The following is a 22,735-nucleotide window of genomic DNA, read 5'->3' as shown; positions in this document are numbered from 1 at the left end:
CTCTTCAGGCAGTTCCTTTGACCTCATGATTCTCATTTGCTCTGACATGCACTGTGAGCTGTAAGGTCTTATATAGACAGGTGTGTGGCTTTCCTAATCAAGTCCAATCAGTATAATCAAACACAGCTGGACTCAAATGAAGGTGTAGAACCATCTCAAGGATGATCAGAAGAAATAGACAGCACCTGAGTTAAATATGAGTGTCACGGCAAAGGGTCTGAATACTTATGACCATGTGATATTTCAGTTTTTCTTTTTTAATAAATTTGCAAAAATTTCTACATTTCTGTTTTTTTCTGTCAAGATGGGGTGCTGTGTGTACATTACTGAGAAATAAAATGAACTTTTTTGATTTTTGGAAAATGGCCGCAATGAAACAAAGAGTGAAAAATTTAAAGGGGTCTGAATACTTTCCGTACCCACTGTACTTCACTGAAAAGTGTAGGAGGGGAAATTTTGCATCCAGCGGTTAAACTATTTTTAAAATCTTTTTTTGAGGATTTTTAAAAAAAATATGTCTTAAAACAAGTCTAAAAGATCTTAAACATTTAAGAGCCTAAACTAAAGCCAGCCTTCCAATGTAGCCAAACTCTATTTTAGTAAAAACATTTCCATTTTGTTTAAAATTAATTAGGTAACAATTTTCTTTAAAGAGTAACTTAACCTAACCTTGTATTTGCTGACTTGTACCTTGCTTCAGTGATGTGGAAGTGTACTTCTGAGTGTATCACGTACACTGTGACATCATTTTGGGTGTGGTCAAAGGTGCAACAGACATGTAATTTTCAACTAGTGGGGTCAGTGTTTTTCAGTATGATGTCAAGTTACTCTTTAACTTCAAATGAATAAATTAGTTGCTAGTTAATTTTATTCAGCCGCTTTCTGAGGAAAGATGCATTTAGAGTGGTGACATTTTATTCTACCACGGATTTGATGTTTAATTTTTGTTACTTCCACCCTCTACAGTTTCTCGGACAGTATGTAAATAAAGACTCATGTTCAATTTGGTGGTATTCAAGCTGCAAACCATCCGAGCCTCAATAGATATCTTGTCCATAGCTATTCAAAGTCACCCACTTGTGGTCGCTGGAAGCCTTTAGTCGAAAAGACTGAATACTGTTACTATAACACCTCCAAGAAGCATGCTTTTGTCTCTTTAAAAAAAAAAAGCTACAACCAAAGACTTGGTGTATGACCTTCCTCAGAGCAACGTCATGATAAAGGCAGCTAGTTTTGCCGGTTCAATTTGTGCTTGTTGTGAGGCTGCACACTCTGGCAGGATATTGAATCTTTGGAACAGAGGAAATGCCAAAACACCCCATGTCTCTGGGTTTTCTATACCAGGCAATAAGCCTTGGCAGTAGTGGTGGTTGTTGTAGGAAATCAAAGACAAGGAACAGACTGCTCTGACTACATGGGGTGGATATAATGCAGTTTGGAGAAAAGTCAGACAAAAAATAAGGACAAAATAAATATATAAGTAATAATAAAATAATATAAGTTTTGACTTCTGAATCTACATTTGGTATACCTTTATCTGCAAATTAAATGTTTAAAACAATCAATTTGTTTTCAAATCTATTTAACTTTTCTAAGAAACTTCAGTTGAGTTTGCTACAGCCAGTTATTTGCTCCATTTCTCTGGCATGAAGGGACGTGACAGAGAAACTATTTTGTCAGTGTGAGCAACGTAGCAAGAATCACAGGGTACACCGGGTTTCTTCTTTCCTGTGACCATGTCGGATCAGCTACTTTGAGAATCAGAGCTGTGGGAGTGGAAATATAAAGATGAAACCTTGTTGTCTTGCTTCAAAAGGGCTCCTTGTGTTTCAAGGTAAGAGGATGCTGCAAGGTTGTCTGCATAAGTCCCCTGAGACTCTTCTTCTGTTGTCTCACAGACCCAGTTACATATCTTGTGGGGTGAGGTGAGGTCAAGAATTTTGGGGAAGTTAGGGAGACAGAATGAGCACAAGTTTGCGACCTAAATGAAGTCTGAGACTGTGGGGTGTGTGGTGCTGTATATATCCAAATGATGTAGCATGGGGGAAACTACTGTTCAAGGTGGGCAAACTAAGTAGCATCTGAACTACATTGGCAATTGTGTGGGAACACTGGTGTGGGAACACATTTTGACAAATAAACACAGGTCTCCATTAAACCCCTGGTCTGATTTTTACATAAATTCTTTGGATGTATAAAACCTCTTAAACCCCTCTGGGTTGCCCACTTTAGCTGCTTCTAAGCTGCTTAGATTTTAGATTTAGATAGTTTAAACATATGATCAATATGTCAATATGGAAATGCTACACATCCTTAGATCAGTTAAGATTCTCCACAATTCAATCATTAAGTTCATTTAACGGAAACAACAAGACCCAAAGTCTAATTGTTATATATTTACTGGTGTAACCAGCATGAAAAAGTGCCGACTCCCGTTACCATTGAATCGCTCCTTAAGTCAGAATGTGTCACTTTCTTGATTATTTATATTCCTTTTTTAGCTTTTCATAAAGATTAATCCATAATGAGTGACAGCTAGGAGACAGTTAGCTTAGCATAGCAAACAGACTTGAAGCAGGGCATTTGTGAGGCTGTAATTACAGCGGTGCTTTGAGCTAAATGCTAACATTAACCTCGTTCAGTACCTTATGCTGTGTCTAAATTTACACCCTTCCATACACTTGCTGTTTTGGGTGCATACATGCGTTCACCCTGTCATGTATGGATAAATGCAGTGCGCGATGAATACCTGGACTGGACATTCATAATGGTCAAAAAGTTGAATGTGAAACACTGGACACCCTCTCACCCTCAACGGTCACCGTCTGCGCTACGTAGCGGTAGTTGAAGAACCACCAACCTGTTTCTCTTGAAAATGGCAGCAGAGGAAGCTGCAGTGGTTGTTAGTGTGAATATATAACTTTATATTAACTTATACTATATATTAACTTTTAATAAAATTGAACTAAAGTCAAGTGCCAAAAAGCCAAATGATACTTCGGCGGTCAAATGTTTGTGATAATGACAATTCGCCATTAAAAAGAAGAAGCGGTCAAATGTTGCAATCTTAATTTCTGGTTAATGCACAATGGCAGTGTTTGACTTCCAAAACTCACTCTGCAAGTAAGTACATTGTGTGCACAGCATGCTAAAGCGGCGCTTTGAGCTAAATGCAAGTGCCTCGTTCCCCATCTTAGTTTAGTGTGTCAGCATGCTAACATTTATAACATCTACAGGGCTAAGCTAACCCTCTCCAGTAGCTTCCTATTTAACAGACAGATATGCAAATCGCATAAATCTTCTCATCCAATTCACAGCAAGAAAGTGAATAAGGGTATTTCACAACACTTCTCTTGAGTATCTCAGTTTACTAAATAATTTCAGAATTATATTCCAGCAAGGACTGCAGAGATGTTAAACACTGGGAGAAAACCTTACACATGAAACACTCCAAAAGCAAAGTTGCTCCACAGCATCTTTGTACATTGGACACAGACAGTATTTCTTTGTTGTTTAGTAGAGCTTTGGTTAATTAGACCATTGTTTATGTTCTACAACACTGCAGTGGGTGGGATGTCAACAGTCAACCTTTTCTCGAAGTAATGCAAGGACAGGCCATGTAATTAAGTACCTTAAGTGAGGAGAGGCAGATTTTTCAAACATGTAATTTCACCTCGCTTGTAGAGTCTGTGCACGCCTGTGTGCCTGTACACAGACGGGCAATTACAGCTGTCAACACTAATAACACACTGATTAAGTGTGACAGTAATATACAAAATGGCTGTGTTCCAAGTCAGCCTCTTCTTCTAACCTCGCTAACTCATCCTCACAAACCTGAAGGAAAATTAAAGGTCAGTAAAACTTTATAATTGTTGAACCGAGTCTCACACGGGTCGCAGAATTCATCTGATGGTATTTTATCGTCTCTTTTCAGCTTCATGATGACATTGGCGAGGGAGACAGATTTTCAATTGAAAATGAAGCCAGTGTGTTATCTAGTTATCATCACGTACAAAGCAGTGCCTCTGCGATTCAATTTAAAGTTCAGTGAAATAGTTACACTGACTTGATGCCTGAGCGGCCTTAAGGTCCTGTTGGGATAAACTTTGTGTTGCTAAGTAAGCTAAAAGTCAGGACCTCATCCATACACTGTTCTGTACATAAGTCATTAATATTTATCTTTTGGGAAAGCGGTTATATATGTAATGCATTTTTCTCTGCATCAGTGAAGCACAGAGATGAATGAATTACCCCGTTAAGGACATAAAATCATTTACATTTGGATAGTTTACATAATAATTGAAGGAATTTAACAAAGCATCTTAAGAAACACAGATGTTAATGAAATTTGTTAAGATGCATTTAAATTTGTTAATTTGCTACATCTTATCTCCCATTTTTTATTAGAATTTTTCACATATATGTATATTCCTTTATCCACCTCTAAATCAAAACTGAAATAATTACAAAGGTCAGGATAAGTATTTGTATTCATTTCCCGTGCTTATAGAATTTGCTCATGCATGATAATAAAATCACAAATACAATCTGTGAAATTCCTTTGCGAGACTGGTGAAGCGATGCGGCAATGAGCAGTGTGGGGAATTGAATAAGCCCGTGAACAGAGGCATCATCGCTGATGGAAGAGAAACTGTGTGATCTTAATCTCATGCCCGAGGCCTTGGTCCAGACAATGAACTGTGAAAGCCCAGCAGATTTAGACAGACGTGAGGACAATATTGCGTTATTTTCCTGTAGTATGGGGTCAAGGGATTTATAAAACAACAGATTCTCTCATACCTTTAAGGTCATCTTGGCTTAAATTCCAGCAAGACCTAGAGCCATACGTCTTGTTTTGGTCCCTGCTAGACATGTTGCTGGATCTAAGACAAAGCTCCACTTTGATCACCTGCGCTACACGTGAATGAAAGTTTGTTGTCAAGACAAATGACCTCATCTTGCCATCCAAATTAGAGGCATCTGATTTTCTTCGAAAGCTTGGACACCAAGGACAAACGGCCAAATTTCTCTTCTTGGGAACCATGCCAGCTTCTATTAGTCTGGCTGGCCTTAAAAGCCTTTATTTGCCAATGTCACCTGGTTGTGGCAAAACAAAGATGAGCTGTTTGACCCTGGAAAATGAGTAACCACCAGTACCGGTTTAGCACCATGACTCTTTCTCTTCGTCCAATTTGGACTTCTGCCACAGTAACATCTGTCTAATTACACAGCAGGGATGAGCAACTTTGAATACAAAGGCAAATGAGGTTTATCCTTAGCACACAAAATAACTGTAATCTGTGATGTGACAACAGTCTACAGCAACTCTAGCAGCTCTGTGAGCCTGTACTTAGGCACAGCAGTGCTTTGAGCTAAATGCTAACATCAGAATGCTAACATCCCTACAATGACAATGTTAGCATGCTGAGCAGGTGTACTGTTTACTAGGTTCACCATCTTAGTTTAATGTGTTAGCATGTTAACACAAATTAGCACTAAACACAGCTTAGGTAGAAGGGAATGTCATTTGTTTTGTAGATAGCCTATTTGGTCATAAAGTATTAGACAAACAGACATTTTGTTATTAACATCCTGAGGGGAACAGGAATGTCTGCACTAAATCTCATGGCAACCCGTTCAATAGTTGTTGAGACATTTTACTCAAATGTCAACCTCATGGAGAAAAACTCTAGGGCCAATCTATCTTGTAAATGTTAATGAGATTTGTCACTGGATAAGTGAAAACCTCGAACTGCTGGTGATGCCAAGGGTTGACCAAAGGCAGCAGGATCTGCTGGGTGAGGAATGTCTGTCCAGAATATCATGGTAAACCATCCAATAGTTGTTAAGATATTTCAGGCTGGACCGACCGACTAACATTATCATACCTAGAGCTACATCATTAGCATGGCTAAAAATGAAATGCGAAATCTGCAATGTTTATAAACATATGCAATATTCTCTCCCTCAGTATCAGAGGAAGTGAGGCAGAGTGTGCGGCACAAATTAAAGGCCTCATTAGTACACTTCTTACCTCTTACTCTGTCTCAAGTGGAAGCGGACTAATGGGCAGGCTTTGCGGGGACTTGGCTGGAGCACAGTGCCGGCTCAACAGGAAACTGAAGCCCTATGGGAATTCCACTATCACAGGACTCTCGCTATCCTCCTCACTTTCATTGCCAGACAATTTGGGTTGAGTCAATTCTGGGTCATCTCATTACGCCTCACACCAGAGGTGACAATGAAGTGAGGGGATTTTATATGGGCTGCTCTGGAGGACTTTGACCTGACTGCTCATCAGCAGTCTTCCACAGTGTATTCGGGAGATGGCCTAATTATTCACAGCACGGTGAACAATGTACAGAAATTTCAATTTTCTGTGGTAAGTATTAGTTCTAGATGATTCAGCAAAATAGCATTCCTCAGATGCTTGATTATTATTTTACTGCAACACAAGCAGACTGGAGGTTGAATAGTGATGTGGACTAGAAGGAAGAGGAGCTGAGGAAATACCCCTGCAAACGATAGAAGAAGGTAAACAAGAATAAATCAAATAAAAATCAAAGGAAACATGTTTTTTGATGTCCAAGAGAGAGCCCACTGAGCTTTGCATTATGGATGGTGCTGAAGCTGCGTGGCGGCCTCGTCACTTACATTCTTGAAGCCGCGGTAAAGGATCTGTAGCTCCTTGCGGGAGAAACGTGTCTGGGCTTCGAGTTGTTCCAGGCCCTCGGGGCGATGGCGGACTGCAGATAGTTCGAGCTCATCTTCAACGCTGTCTGGAGAGGAGGAGGAAGGAGGTCAGATGTGAACAGATGCTGGTGAGAGTCTTTGCAAATTAGCATTTTTAAGGCTACAATTTGAGATCTTTCCAAATATCAGCAATAGCTAGGCAAACACATCTAATCATTTGGAACCTCTCTATCCAAAATGCCACATTTTGGCATTAAAAGGGCCACAAATTCTAGGCAACCTTCTCGATAACAAAGAAAATCCATTCAAGTGATTCCATTTTGAAGCCCCCTTTTCTCTTCATGATATCAGGTCCTTTCATTTGCAAATGTTACTGCACACAACCACACCAAAATCTGTACGCCCTCTTCTTCTCTACACCAAATATGACAGCAGTGGTAATTAGTGTTACTGCGACCCCAGAACAAAGACCTTGTGGCAGAGAGCCTCTTCATGAAGGAGGACGGCTGAACCGTGTGAAACTTTTTAATTGTCCTTTAATGATGGCAGATGCTGTCTGGGCCCTGTCACCGACTGCAGTGTTCTTGCAGCACTGCATTTGACTTGTCTTGTTGGCGCAGGGCCTCGTATATACCTGGTGTGTCTAAATGCCTCATTAGCTCCATGGGTCTTAATGTGGCCTGCAGCCAAAAGGCCAAGTCTTCTTACAGACCACAATTAACCTGCTGCTATGGAGCTAATGCTTTGTATGTATAGGACAGGTGAATTGATATAATATAGGGAAAGAAAATTGCTCTTTCATCTCATTCTCATTATCACATTAGTTTATAAGTTGTAAACTTGAAGCTGTAATTGTAAATAATATAATCCTAGTTTAACATTATACATCATATTTGCGGTGTTCATCTTATGAGTATGACGAAAACATTCTGCAAAATGCAAATTTATTTCAGTTGTAACTAAATGAATGTAGAAAATCAAGCAAAATGGGTTGGGGGGAAAAACATACTTAAAGACTCTAATCTGTATATAAATATTACAGCAACTCACAGATTCAACAATTTATTTACAATTTATTATATAATTTAACTATTTATTTTTACTTCTTCAACTGTAAAACCAAAATGGTCCTTGTGAAATAGTGAAACAAAGATTTCAAAAAATAAATGTGGCTGAACTCCAGCTCGAGCAGTCATGTGCGACTAAAGCCTGTATTTGAGTGTGTGCCCCCATACCAAGAAAAGCCAGAGAAAGAAAAAGCATCTTAGACAAAGACAAACCCAAAAAAATCATCACAGACAGAGAGAGGGAGAGAGCCTTGGAAAAGCCACTTGCTTTGATTACTGGAGGATGCCTTTTTGGCTGTGGAGCATGGAAAGAGCCTCATGAGTCGAGCTCTCACCCCGCGCCTGTGGACAATCTGAGGGTAACCTGGGAAATACAGCATTAGGTTTTGCAGTTACCCAGGCAACTAACAGCCTCAGAACATTCAAAGGAAACTGGACATGCAGGAGCCGAGGGTCTATTAAAGTTAATATGGACATACAAGGCTACCTCTCGCAGCTGGTTCTTCAGGATAACACCACAGCATTTTGAACTGTATCAGTTTGAAGCTGCACCAGGCAGCAAGACATGTCTTTTTGAATTTAGCAGACTTAAAATGAGAGTAACATTACCTGAACACAAACAACTGGTTTGATATGAACATGATACATCTATGGTACATCTGCTGTAAGCTACAAGCATTTACCTTGCAGTTACTTTTGCATTTATGCTAAGTTCCAAGAAATGTGAGCAGCTGATATTTGGCTAACATGCTTCAGGGTTATTAAAACATATTTGCAAGAGGAGTTCCCTATTTTGCTTATCTCTGTGTATCTACATGTAAACCTATAGCAATAAAGAGCAAGTTCAAAGCTGCCAAAATACGGCATCACTACAAAGCACCTGCAACTAATTTACTGGGTTACATTCCTTATTAGCAAGTCTCCTAGCACATTGTAGGTCATCAGTGTAAAAGAAATGCTGTGAATATGATATGTGTGAGCCTGTGGCCTCACACGAGTAATTTAATATGTCATCAGGTGTCAATTATTTTCACACATAGCCAAGCATGCCCTTTGACAAAAGCGTATTTTTCTCCCGTCAGTGTGACAAAGCTGTAACAGCTTGGTACATGACTAGTAAACTGTGAGGTGGCCTATCCACGGCTTACAGTGACGACCACAATACACCAAAAAAAATTTTTATATTTACATACTGTGAATGTGAAAGTAAATAACTAATAAGTTTCTTGCTTAAAACACAAGCACAAGCCAATTTCCCCTCCCGCTCTGGGCTATTCTGAAAATTGGGCGTGTGGACTAGCTCTTGAGTGCTGCAAACCATTTGTCAATCAAGCCAACACTCAAGGCTGAGATCAGTGGGAAAAATAATATCAGAGGTAGCGCTCACAGCATGTTTATAACAATCTAATGTCAAGACTGGCCGACAGGAGGTGTAAAAGGCCTCTACAAACCTGGGCTATAAAGGGACATAGTGGTAACAATTACATAATTGAATACATCGTTGTGAAAATTGCATCATAAATCTGCAACCTGATCTTGCAACATCATGGCAGTCCAAAAAAAAGAAAAAGTCCAGAAAAATGGCTCAGGGTAAAACTGCCCATGTGGCCTCTGCCTTTTAGGACCTCACAATGTGCAGAGTTAAACACTGCACAGATACAGAGCAGATGGTTAAAAGCTCTTGGCTCACATCTGGAAACAACGTACACAATAACCAAGGTTAATGGTGCACACTAAAGCTCTCATAAAAGACACAACAACTTTGAGATATAGAGGATGAAGAGTCGCAGTGGAGCTCTCACCTGTTCTTGTTACCTGCCTGAAACTTCTGTCCTTCCTGAGTGGAGAGGAGACGTCCGAGTGCCCTCACTGAGGTTGAACTAGACTGATATTGCTTTTGTTACCAAGCGATATTGGTCTTGCCAGCTGGCTGCCTTTATTTGGAAGCATTACTGGCCTGTCATACATGGAGACATCTTTTCTAGCATGACGCTCAAGGACAATGTGGTAGTCTTCAGTACATTCTTCAACACTGAGTGAGCTCGCGATGTAGTGCACACATTAGAAGAGCAAAATCTGACAATCTGTGAGTAATAGAACTGAAAGCATGACTGTTGGTGAAAAGCTGAACAGACATGAAGGTAATAAAATACTGATCTCTAAAGTGGAATAAAGCAGCATGATTGACACAGCGCTTGATCAGATGGGAAAAGAGCAAGCAGTCATGGCTGTCTGATTAACGTTTGACCTTTTTAGTTTATTGACAAAATGGATCTGACGCTTGAGTATGTGTGTGATGATGCAGAGAGCGGCTCATGTTGCACCCCGGTGCCCCACAAAGGTAAAAGGTTACCATTCTGCTGGTAAGAAAAGAAAATGGGTGGTGTTGTCCTGAAGAATCAAGTATATCAAGCAAAAATGGAGGATTCTGTAAACATTTTACAGATTCAGTCATTACGTGCACACATACATAAAGCCATGCCGTACTTTTGCCTTCCTCGAAAAGAAAAAAGTCACTTGTTGAGTGACTGCTGTTATAAAGGCAGGTTGTAGCTGACTGTCCAGCTCTTTAGAAATGTAATTCACTGCCACCTCTGAGTAACAAAAGCTGCCTCCAACAGTACAAGAGAATGAGACTGAATGCCATATGAGGGTTATAAACAAATAACAATGCCTCAGCGAAATATAATTACAATGGGACATACTGTAACTAGCTTTGTAGACTATAGCCATAAACGGTCTACTACACTGTATTTTCTTAATCAGTGAGCTGAAAAAGTCGCAAAAATACTTAAATATGAGAATATTACATCCCAAAATGGGTCTGGACTGATCAATCATAGTTTAACTTCTACACTCCCTCAAGGCTTGTGTCATTTATCTAAAAGTCAAAGTCAAGCCAGAGGGTAAAAACCTCACTATCCCAAAATCAATCAGAAACCATGAACCGAAATATAGCGGCTAATAAATATTTGATAAATGTATATCATGTACAAACTAAAATGTCTTCAGTTGGCTATGGATGGCTGCTTGATACCAATAAATCTCGGGCCAATTCTTGTGCTGAAGCTGATGAACGGTGCTGCTGAGCTTGCTGCTTCTTTGTTGTGGTAATAGCGTATATGTACAGTGCTGTTAGCCAAGTGCTACGCAGAGGCAAACGATGGCCTGGGGGTCCACATGAGAAAGATTAATGTAAGTGCAAAAGCCCCTTACTATATATGAGATTCAAATTAAAATTATGAAATGGATCTCTGATAGAGAAATTCTAGGTTTAATCTGTGTGAAATTGGTAAAGATAGTTTAAGTCAATAGTAATTTGCATTTAATTGTGTTGATGACTCTCTCTTACTTAGCTGATCTTTTCCCTCTAATGTTATCACACAAAAATAGTCTTGCCACATGTGTGTGTGTGTGATATTGGCACCATGTGTATTTTCTCAAGAGCTTCTGTTTGTGTGTGTGTGTGTGTCTGCGGCAAGGTCTTAACTTAACTAGCTCGAGCGCCTCGCCATCCCTTTAGCACCATGGCGCCAAGAAGGCGGGGCTCACAAAAGTAGGCCATGACTCCAAGGGAGCACAACTCATGTTATGACAATTTACATGATAGTGTTACAGGCAGCAGCACCCAGCACGTGAGGCTACAGCTTCAGTAATGGTAGGCCTGAAGATCTTTGACCACGCTTGGCTTTATGTTAGGCTTGATAGCTTGACACTGTCTCATTAAATGTGAGTGTCAGTGTACTCTCTTGGTTTCACTTAATGCTTAGAACAGAAAGGCCCATTTCCACAAAGGTAATTTGAAAACACCTTTAAATAATGAAAAAGCTAAAGCATAGTTCTTTTTTGGGGTTGAAAATGTACCCTCCCATCATTTTCAGTTTTTTAGTGAATGCTAATATGCTCAAAGACACACAATGAATGAGTGAAGGGGAATGTCATTAGTTTTGCAGTTGTTAGGTCATAAATTAAAGTATGTGACAAACTGAAAGTTTGACCTGATGGTGGCGCTGGATGACCAATAGCTAGATGACCTCATCCTGAGGGGAACATAATTGTCTGCACAAGTGTTAATGAGATATTTTACTCAATTGTCAACCTCATGTTGGCCATAGCATAACATTTGCTAATCAGCATTAAACACACGCTGGTTGCTGATTACGCCACTAGGCTTTATTTATTCAGGGGTGAGTTTCACTTTTTCAAGAAAGCACTGTCCCTGAAAAAAACAGTTACACATTCACACCTGGATGCTGTCCAGTACAACATCAGTCTGATCTGCGGGCCACTGAGCATCTCCACTAGAGTGGTTGGGGTTAAGGGCCTTGCTCAAGGGCACTGCAGTGGTGGTAATGAGGAAGGGGCACACGCTGCCTTTCACTTTCCCTACCAAGATTTATCCTTCAGGTCACAAGCTCCATGTGCAATGTGCAGTTTAAAATGGATATACAGTACATATATAAATAAAATATAGGCAGAGCTGAGTCAAATTGAGCTTTTACAAGCATGCATGTAGCCACTTAATAAGTTTATATTATAACACGCATTTTCACCTAAAGAAGTGCCAGGTTTGTAGGTTTGATTTTAAATGCAGATTTGCTAATGGCACAAACCTTTTATAAATAAAGGCACAACATCTGCCCCTCACCCCCACACTCGTCTAAGCTCCCACTGTTGATGACGCACCATCCTGGAAAACTTGACACCTGAACTAAACTGATGTTATCTCAACCGAAGCTCACTCCTAATATAGCATGTTTTTAGTCCTGGCAATATAACATAGAACAATCAACCACCAATCATGGGGTATCGAGTTCATCACAAGGCTGCATGCGTCCGCTGCTTAAGGGCAAAATATGTAAACATTGTCACACACAACAGGTATTGGTGATTCTGATGGCAGACAAGAAGAGTATTAGTTAGACATGATCAGAAAGTTACTTTCAGGCTTTAAGCTGACATTAGTATTTAATATATCGGGCAAATTAAAATTGGAATTTAAATTCCTTGGGCTTCAGTTTGATTTTATCATTGCTTCAGGCAGAGTGTAATGAGTAGTCATTTTCTGGGACATTTCAAGTCCCTTCTGTGAGCGATTTTATCTGGCAGTGGACACCCGGGCTGCCCTCCCATCTTTCTGCATCTTAATGCGACTCTTTGGTTGCGGTTCAAACTCTGAAGTAACAAGTTATTCTACAGAGAATTGGAAATTCTCTGCATTGATTTCCAGTAACATCTAGAATAGAATTTAAAATCATTCTTCTTACCTACAAAGCTCTTAATGGTCAGGCACCATCTTATCTTAAAGAGCTCATAGTAACTTACTACCCCACCAGAGCACTGCGCTCCCAGAATGCAGAGTTACTTGTGGTTCCTAGAGTCTCCAAAAGTAGAATGGGAGCCAGAGCGTTCAGTTATCAAGCTCCTCTCCTGTGGAACCAGGTTCCAGTTTGGGTTCAGGAGGCAGACACCATCTCCACATTTAAGAGTAGGCTTAAGGCTTTCCTCTTTGATAAAGCTTATAGTTAGGGCTGGCTCAGGTAGTCCTGAACCATCCCTTAGTTATGATGCTATAGGCCTAGACTGCCAGGGGATTTCCCATGATGCACTGAGCTCCTCTCTCCTCCACTTTCTCTCCCTCGGTATGCAACAACATCCTATTAATGCATGTTACCAGCCTGACTAGGTAATGTCTGTACCTCTCGCTCTCTCTCTCCCCAACCGGTCCAGGCAGATGGCCGCCCACCCTGAGCCATGGTTCTGCTCGAGGTTTCTGCCTCATAAAAGGAAGTCGCCTAGTGCTTGCTCTTGATGGGAATTGTTGGGTTTCGGTAAATAATATCACAGAGTACGGTCTAGACCTGCTCTTTTATGAAAAGAACTATGAGAACTGTTTCTCCCTGTATCAATAAAATTGAACTGAGTTACTGATTCACTGTGATAGTGGGGCAGTGACCTGCATCGTGATTCCCGGGCAACGCGGGATATTAACAAACCATCAACAACATATTCTGCCTAATTATGTAGAGTTATAAAAGCCACGGTCTGACATATTTTGGGTTTATACTACTTCCAAAGTGGATGGATAGGACAGTGAAAAACTTTTTTATGGTGCATTTTGGAAATTTTCCATGGAGCTGAATTTCAAATGGGACCAAGAAAATGTCTTACTCTGTTGGGAGTTCACTACCAACTAACCTTAAATCTATCTATTTTCTGTACAGATTTAAGTTAAATATCTATGACAATTTCAATCAAGATTTGAAAAAATGTTGTAGCTTCTTCTTCGCCCTCTCTCTTATGAGTATTTTTAGGCTTATCTAGACAGCTTTTCACATGGTAAAGAATAATAACATGGACACCGACAGTAAGATTACTTGAATTGATTTATTTCACGGTGAATGCTATTAAAGGAGTATTTTGACATTTTGACTGTCTTGGTGGATCCAAGATGTTAATCTCTTAACAAATTGTCAATTTCAATTTGTCTCCTGTAGATCCCAAAACAGATGATATCAAAGTCTAAATCTTTTGCTTTTGAAAGAGGCAGTGGTTCCCTACTTTTCATTTTCCAATAAAACACAACAATGTCAATTTTATTACAACGTAGCCTATCAACTCATACAGTACCCTCGCCTGCAGCACAACTAGTTCTTCATGCATGTTCTCTGAAGATCCATCCTCTGCAGTTGTTTCAAACTAGGGAACCATCAATATGAGAACCAAACACAGTCATACAGAGTCAGAGTTCACAGTTAACTGCTTATTTTAATTGCATGGTATTTAAGTCGAAGCTAACGATTCGTGACATGCTATGCAGGCTGGTCAATACCTCTTTCGATTTTGAATTTAAACTCTTCCATCTTTCTAAAGGTCAACTCAGCATTAGTGGTAGTGTTATATTGTCATATAGTCAAAGAGGCAAAAGCCTTTTGGGCAAATTGGAATCCAAGTCAATCAGAAATAGCCAAGGGACAGCAGACTACGTTTAAGCCAAATATTTATTGGGTCAGTGGGTGGACAGCAGGTTTGCTTTAACACCTCATTCTAGTGTTTAAGTCCCTAAGGCTGCATGTTGTTTTTGAGCAAAACAGGGACAAATGTGACAGACACTTGGTAGCTAGCAATTAACTGAAATCACAGCCAGCGAGACACGGGGGACGGGGACGGCAGATGAGCAGGGTCTGGCAGCCTGGCCTGTGGTGGACTTTATCCATGTTGGCATGATCCCCAAAATAAATAAACACATAAATATAAAGCCAGGGTATAATCAATCTGACCTGCTTGTCTGAAAGTTACTCCAACACTACTTTCCTTCCAGCAGAATACTGTGTTGTTCGGCTATTTTAATTTATTTCTCAAGCAATGCCTCAGTCAACAACACACTTACAGATTTAAAATTCAAAACGAAAGGAGAAAAACCTGATGTAAGGTTTACATATAGTGCGTCAAGACTCACAGCAAGGCCAGATTAGATGGACCGATTAAGCTGAAAGGGAATTTACTATACACTGTTGTGCAAAATAATTAGGATGCATTTCTAAATGTGATACCCGCGATAGCTCAGAGGAAAGGTTTAATTTTGCTTCACCAGAATGGAAAAATGTTGATATACATACTCTGCAACTTTGCCTAAATTGGAATGTAATAAGTAATATTGTGAATTCAGGTTCTCAGTTTTACTTGCTTGCATAAACTTGAGAAATTGTTACTGTACATGTAGAAAGAAGAAAGTAATAGGAGGTGAGTGGGCTCTGGTGGGCTACCGTGAACCTACCAACCAAGTTAAGGGAAGCTGGTGATACCATGTGTATTGTTGTCCCAACAGAAATATGGCAAGTGATATCAAATGAGTGAGCTGTGAAAAGGCGAATGAAAGTTCAATAATAAGTGCATATCCAAATCTGTCCTAGGATAGAAGATAAAATGACTCCTTTGCAAAGGCTGACTTTGCCTTTCCTGAGTCGTAATGAATTCCCCGTTGTAACCCCAAATATTTTCTATTGCTCCAAGACAAATTATACCCGGCATCCAGAATACCATCGCTGCCAAGGGTGGACATCTGCTGATTACCATTCTGCCTCTGCAAGTGTGAGATCTGCCAATCCGAGTCAATAAAAGAAAAGTAATTCAAACACAATGCCCACTGTGGAAAGAGATAGGTTTATTTTATATCAGATAAATCACATGGTCGATGTGGGAGGCGGATACATATCTGCCATTTCTTCCCATTTGGTGGGCCCAAATACAAATAAGCCCTGAGACTGGAGTCGGGGAGAGCGATGTGTCATTGCTGTTATTTAATCAAACAGCCTCTAGTTCCTTGTGGCAGGCAGGAAAAATGGCAGTGCAATCGAGAGAGAAGAGGAAGAGGAAGGCAGGGTCACTGCATGGCCTGTCTTAAAAACAAAGCTAATTGGGCATATTACTGCGACCACAAACACCAACTGTCTGTCCGACAGTCCTGAATTTTGCATTTTAAATCTTTCTGCTGCGATATGAATTTATCTTGGGACATGACATCCAGTTTGGTGCTTTACAGCCGATGATGAAAGGCAGATTTGAGTCCAAGAAGACTGAGAATAGATGTGTGTAAACAGCCAAATGGACGGACACCATTATTATTCCCTATAGGATGGCAATTGCAAGAAAGACGGCAAAGTAGCACAAGCTACAGTAGCTATCTACTGGCAAAAAAGAACCCATTAGCCATTGCTTTCCGCCATTAGTGCCATTTGTAGTATGTTTTGGCTCATTCACTTAAAGTGGTTATAATCAGTTTAAATAAGCCACTCTGAGTATAAGAAATGTCTGTGTCTTTAAGTCTCACAAGCTAATTTTTCAGCCTACATATATCAAATGAAATGCTGTCCTTTGCTGTTCTGAACCGAGTGTGACTGACTGCAGTGACTGGAGTGCTGGCGACTGGATGCCAAGGTTCTTTATGAGGGAGAGCATGCTTTCACGCCGGCCATAATGACACACCATCAGAGGGCCGAGGCATTTATTGGAATCTAGGGGAAAGAGCAGTCTATGCTCTTAATTGCAATCATTTGTCACTTGGAAGTGTTTCTATAACAGTCCGTCTCAAAGAAAACCCTGCTCCATCATTGGAAGGAAAGGTCCTCTGTCCTTTTTACTCCAATCATTTTAAAGATTATTAGGTAGGACAAGGGAAGATATTTTATCACACTCCAGCTTCAAACTTTAGAGCTTTCATGGCAAAAAAAAAGAGAGTCTTTCTGACTCACTTCCAAGTGAGTCATCCGTATTCCAGTCGCTGACAGGAAACTCCGACTGATGCTATCAGTCACCCAGAAAAGGGCATGAATGGATTTATGGATTTTATTCTGACAAGATATTCACTGTTTATAGTTCACAAAAACAGCCTGTGATCCCAACACAACCTTTTGGATTAAATCAAATTTTCCATATATACTGTAACTCTGCCAAAAGACAAACAAGATATCCAAACTGGGGCAATATGGCATCTGTAGAAAAACTCCTCATGAAAATCACCAAAAGAGAAACAAAGTTGGCTCGGAGGGTTGATTACCTTTTCATTTGCTTATTTTATTACTTCTAAGACTACTGAAAAAAAAAAATGGTGACAGTTTTGATTTATGGTCTACAAAACCAGACACTTCCAATTATAGCTATCTGTATTTATGATGTTTTCTCTGTCTTTCGTGCATCCATTTCTCGTTTACTTTGCTATGTAAATCATATTTGACTATTTAGAAAAGTGTCAGGACCAGCTGGCTTCACAGCTGTATGTATTTTATCAGATTAAGCGCAAATAAAAACTTCACTTTAATGGTTCGGAAATACTATAGAAGTCGCTGGTAATGAGAGAAATTCAGCACTTCCAAGTTCTCTTTACATTAGTGCACCTAACTGGTGACATTTGCTGGCAGACCAGGCTATTTCCACCACTTTACTTTAATCAGAAATGTTATCCTCAATTAGTAAAAGGAATGAACTGATCGATATGAACCAGGAAGACAGTGTTTGCAAAAGAAACTTTTTTTTTAATCCAACGGAAATTGAAAGGGACCATAAAGCATGGTACAGTCAATCCAGCTGGGGAAAAAAGCACAACATTCACAATTACCTATATCGTTGGCAAGGACCTACTGCATTATGCATGAGAACCTATGCCCTTGGCTTAAGTATGGAAAATATTGTTGCTGGATCTATTTGGCAACGTGCTTATTAATTTTGTTGAACGTGCTGAATGAGCACACCGGTTATATAACCTTGATTGAAAAATAAATACCACGTGCAGGTTCAAAGCTCCAGAGACGGCTGAAGGTTTATGAAAGTGTGTTTTTTCTTCTTTCTATAACAACATTCAAGCGCATACTATGCAACATTTTCCTTTAATGAAACCCTCACAATCTGCATAGTCAAATATCACAACAGCATACTGTATACATATTCATGTTTAATAACATCAGACGATGGCACAAGCTTGTGCTTTACATTATACTGCGTCCCTGAACTGCTGTGGTACAGAGATCATTTAATTAAATACATCTTTAAGAATGTAGTCTGCCTCCAGCTCCCTCTTCCACAGGGAGGCTAAAAGCACAGAAAGCATCTATATCAGATCCTTGGCTCAGATGCATCTGTCATCCTCCTTCTATCACAAGTTATTACCTGTGATGTTTTCATCAACATTGATGTGATACTTGCCCTTGCTTTCCTGACTCAAATTGACAGAGTCCTCTTACTTTCGGTAATTTCCTCCGCCCTCGTGCCCTTTCTTCCCTCTAAAGACACCAGCGGGGCCCATAACTTAGGACACTCAAGCAAAGGTTAAGTCAATCATGTCATCGCTCTAAATAGACATCATGGAAAATAGCCAAAGGGCAATTGGGCCAGTTGATTGTTGTCCTTCGAATGGATTGGCAAATGGATGAACAGTTATAGCTTGCAGGGGTGCTGCACTTTTCCCTACCTGTAACTGAGTCATTGTTTGCATATTCTAATTTTTAAAAAAAATCTTGCTTGCTTGAGTAAGAGTTATTTCCCCAGTGGACATCGCCAATTAAATTAACTGGACGGAGCTTAAATGCCATCATCTGAAATAATGAAAAAAATACTAAGTAGTTCTGCTGACTCAACTTGGATGATGGATGTTTGACAAAGAAAACAATCCCATAAAGATGCAGTGCAATTTATACCATGCCCATAAACCAGCGTGTGTGTGTACTGGAAAATGTACACAATTCTGCACTTAGCAAAATGAAGAACACGCAACAGTATTTTTTACAGTGTTTTAAATTGCTCACTGGTGCCATACTGTAAACAACTTCATAAATAACTTTACAGGAAATGACCACTATGACTAACACCGTCAGCCTTGACAGTATCATAAGCTGTGACTCTGCTACTGTAGAGTCAGCTTCACACACTACCCACATGATGTGATTATCAATGACATGCATGTGAGAGCTGCTGGGTCACAATTGAATGCCACCAAAACAACAGCTTTAAGGTCATTCATAATTTTTTGTCATAAAAATTCAACAGGCTTTTTTGAAGTTTAAAAGTCTCAGCATACAAACTCAAAAGTTTTGCTGCCTGTTTCAGACCTCTGTGAGGCTTGTGGTACCTAGGCAAAGTGTTGCTTTAACCTAAATGCTAATGTCAGCATGCTAACACGCTCACAATGACAATACTAACATGCTGATATTTAGCACGTAATGTTTACCATGTTCACCATTTAAGCTTGACATGTCAGTTTGCTAACATTCGCGTATTGACCAAGCAAAGTATTAGGCTAATTGAAATTGAGACCCGATGATGACGTTAGATGAAAAGTTAAGGGATCGCTAGAGTTATTACAATTCTTGAGAGCGATATTAAAGGGTAACTTCAGTATTTTTCAGCCTGGTGAAATTGGTCTAGTAGCCTATTGAATGAGAAGGCTGCAGCTGGCAGCGGCGAGACAGGTCTGCAACTTAATCCTTGTGGGCAATTGCACCCCGTCAAATTGCGTCCACTAAAGTGCTTGTTTTTTGCCACTCAGAGGTTCAGATTGTTATTATATGTGTCTGACAACAGTGTGGAAAGGATCCCTACAGAGACAGACCTTTTTTTAAAGAGTAAGATCCTTTTTATTTAGCCAGAAACAGTCACTATATCACTCTCATCAAAGCCACCAGACTCCATTTATAAAAACCTTGCACACAGGAGTTGCTGGTCTACTGCTGCCACAGTCAGTCAGTTTTTTGTGTTAGTGCCTGACTTTGTTGTTTTTGTTTGTTTGCGTCATAATGTGACTTTGGTGTTCTAAAGGGTTCAAAGGGGTTCATTTTACCTCTCTCGTCTACCGCTGCCTCGATCGGTTAGTTTGCGTTACTATGTGACTTAAACCATGAATGTCTTAACCAACTCTATGGCAATCTTTCCAATAGTTGTTGATATATTTCAGTCTGAACCAGAGTGTTGGTGTGGATTAGAGACCTGCGCGGGACTGTTTTCTTGATCCCACTGATTTTGTGACCATTACCGCTCGCTCCCGCAACATGAGCGTTCCTCTACCGCCCATTACCGCGACGTGTGTATCCACTCCTACCCGCACCTGCAAACATTGTGACATGCAGAGTAAAAAAAAGGACACAAATGTTTGGGCTATGCTCAACGTTCAGAATAACCGGCATAAATCATTGCATTCATTTTTGTCAGTAACAACTGAGAAGTTTTCCAAATTTCAGACTTGCCTTGCTTTGGTCTTGTATTGTATAAGCCCGTGACGGAAGCCAGCGAGAAAACTTCACTCCCTGACACCTTAAGAGACGCACGCCAGTGACCATGGAGTTTAGCCAGTTCGAGTCAGGCCCGTGCAGTACATTATTTTCAACTTCATTTATTGACTCCATCTTATCAGCACTACAGCAGGACCCGCAGTATATTTTTTAACCGCCTGTTCCTGCCCGCAGTAGAGTTAAAACTGCCCGCTCACGCGGGATTTGTGTTGGATCCCGCGGATCCAGCTCTCTAGTGCGGATGACAGACCAGGAATGCCATCCCTAGAAAAATGCTCCTAGCATTGCTAAAAATGGTTGAAAGTAGCAAAAAAACATTACGTGTTACTACTAACAATACCAAATGTATTAATATTAACATGGATCTGTTCCCTGCTTACATTTACTCATCAAAAATCGCATAATGTAATTGTGCAATATGTTTGTGTCATGATCCTGGTCTGATTCTGTTTTTGTCCTTTGCATTATGTTTGGTCCAGTCTGTCTGTGTTATGGTTAGTTTGGTCTGTTCTGTGTTTTGGGTTCTTGCTGTAGTTTGATTCATGTCTTGTGTTCTGTATGTTCACCATCACTACCTGCCTCTGTTCTTGTTCCTGGTCTTGACGTCTGTGAAGATTCTCGGTCATCCATGTCATAGTTATCTAAAGCAAGTTAAAGTCAAGGGCAACTGGACTTGGTTGAAAATACTAGAAGACGTATTGTCCCTCATCCAAAGGACTTTTTTAGGTATTTAATTTACTTATTTAACCGAAAAACAAATGTTCCTGTTATTTTTATCAAGTGATTTTCCAGAGATCTTTTTAGTTTCACCGGATATTGTGGTATCAAATTTTCAAACTGTCAAGCCGGGTGGTTGTGTGGTTGGAGGACCCAAGTTCAGGACATGGATACAGACAGGTATAGTTCAAAGATTTATTCAACAAAAAGCAAGTACACTTACAAGGAGTGGCTGAGTCCAGAAAATCCAAAATAATAAACAATCCAAAATGAACAGGGATATCCAACAGAAACTCAAAAGGGCACGAATTCAGAAAACCAGAGAATGCAGGACACGACATCACACAAGACAGAGCATACACAAGCTATAATAACTCGACAAGAACAAAGAGAACAAGGAACCCTATATAGAGAAACAGAGGAGGCAGAGTGATTGAACACAGATGAGGCACATAGGACTAATCAGACTGAACAAAGCTAGACAAAGAAACCAGGCACAGACAACTCCAAAATAAACCAGGAAGTGAAACTCACAGAGACGCACAAGGGCGACATTAACAAAATAAGACGGCACAGAAACAGATGAACAACAGACAAACATCAAGACCAGGTAATCCAAAGAAGGTTAAAGTCAAGGGCAACTGGACTTGGTTGAAGATACTAGAAGACGCGTCGTCCCTCATCCAAAGGACTTCTTCAGTTCTGACTGACTGGTAGGGAAACTCAGCTATTTAACCTCAGTGGGGTCGTTAGCCAGGATCATCGATACTGCTGGTTCGTTAGTGTTCCTGGCTGTTGTAACAACAGTCGTTATGGTCGTTAGGACTACCCAATGCCAAGACTGAATGACCATCGTTGGCAGCCTCACCTGAGGCCAATAGGTTACGTTTGTTGAGTTTCCTGGGAAGTGATGAAAGGACCGCATTGTAAGTGGGGGATAAGTGGGGGCGTAGACCCCCTACTCTGTTCAGCGACAGATACATCCGGGTGTAGATAGCTTCCTTGACACCTCTTTCAAACCATCCATCTTCTATCTAAAAAAATCACTTGATAAAAATAACAGGAACATTTGTTTTTCGGTTAAATAAGTAAATTAAATACCTAAAAAAATCAAAGTATGTCATCACTTTGATGCAAAAATTATACAAAATACTAATATTGTACCAGATAGTGCAAAAGGTATAGGTATTGCAGTACAAAATGTATAACTGTCATATTGTCCAATCCTAGAATACCCTGTAATTAGAATTACAACAGCCACCATAGCAACAGCAGTTTGACCAACTAATCAGCTTACTGGACCAGCAGTCCAGAAACTTCAGCTGGTCATACTATAATTAATTAGGACAGAACAAAATCCGTCTATCGTTAAATGAACTATTGTCAAAGTAAATGTGACATTTTTTACTAAAGTAGAGTTTTGGTTTAACTGCAGTTTTCTCTGCATATCATTCAAACACACCCTGTGGTTCAGCTCAGACA

The 22,735-nt window shown here is 40.1% G+C and overlaps 1 protein-coding gene across 7 annotated transcripts in view; it reads right to left on the bottom strand.

Annotated features, from left to right (window-relative positions):
* The window catches only part of kcnip4a (potassium voltage-gated channel interacting protein 4a), a 144,963-nt gene that overhangs the window by 5,860 nt on the left and 116,368 nt on the right, over positions 1-22,735 (bottom strand). For 6 of the 7 annotated variants that reach the window (XR_006827324.1, XM_046063790.1, XM_046063795.1 and 3 more), the window contains one exon: positions 6,655-6,779. Coding sequence is in view for 6 of the 7 variants with exons in the window: in XM_046063790.1 (XP_045919746.1) it covers positions 6,655-6,779 (125 nt within the window). In the remaining variant the exon portion in view is untranslated. Of the gene's footprint in view, positions 1-6,654; positions 6,780-8,028; positions 8,125-22,735 lie in introns of all 7 variants that reach the window. The other variant, XM_046063791.1, reaches the window with a different exon arrangement.

This window comes from Micropterus dolomieu, linkage group LG12 (assembly GCF_021292245.1).
Source record: "Micropterus dolomieu isolate WLL.071019.BEF.003 ecotype Adirondacks linkage group LG12, ASM2129224v1, whole genome shotgun sequence".
Taxonomy (NCBI): domain Eukaryota; kingdom Metazoa; phylum Chordata; class Actinopteri; order Centrarchiformes; family Centrarchidae; genus Micropterus; species Micropterus dolomieu.
Note: the sequence above shows the minus strand (reverse complement) of the source record. Positions and strands in the feature narration are given on the sequence as shown.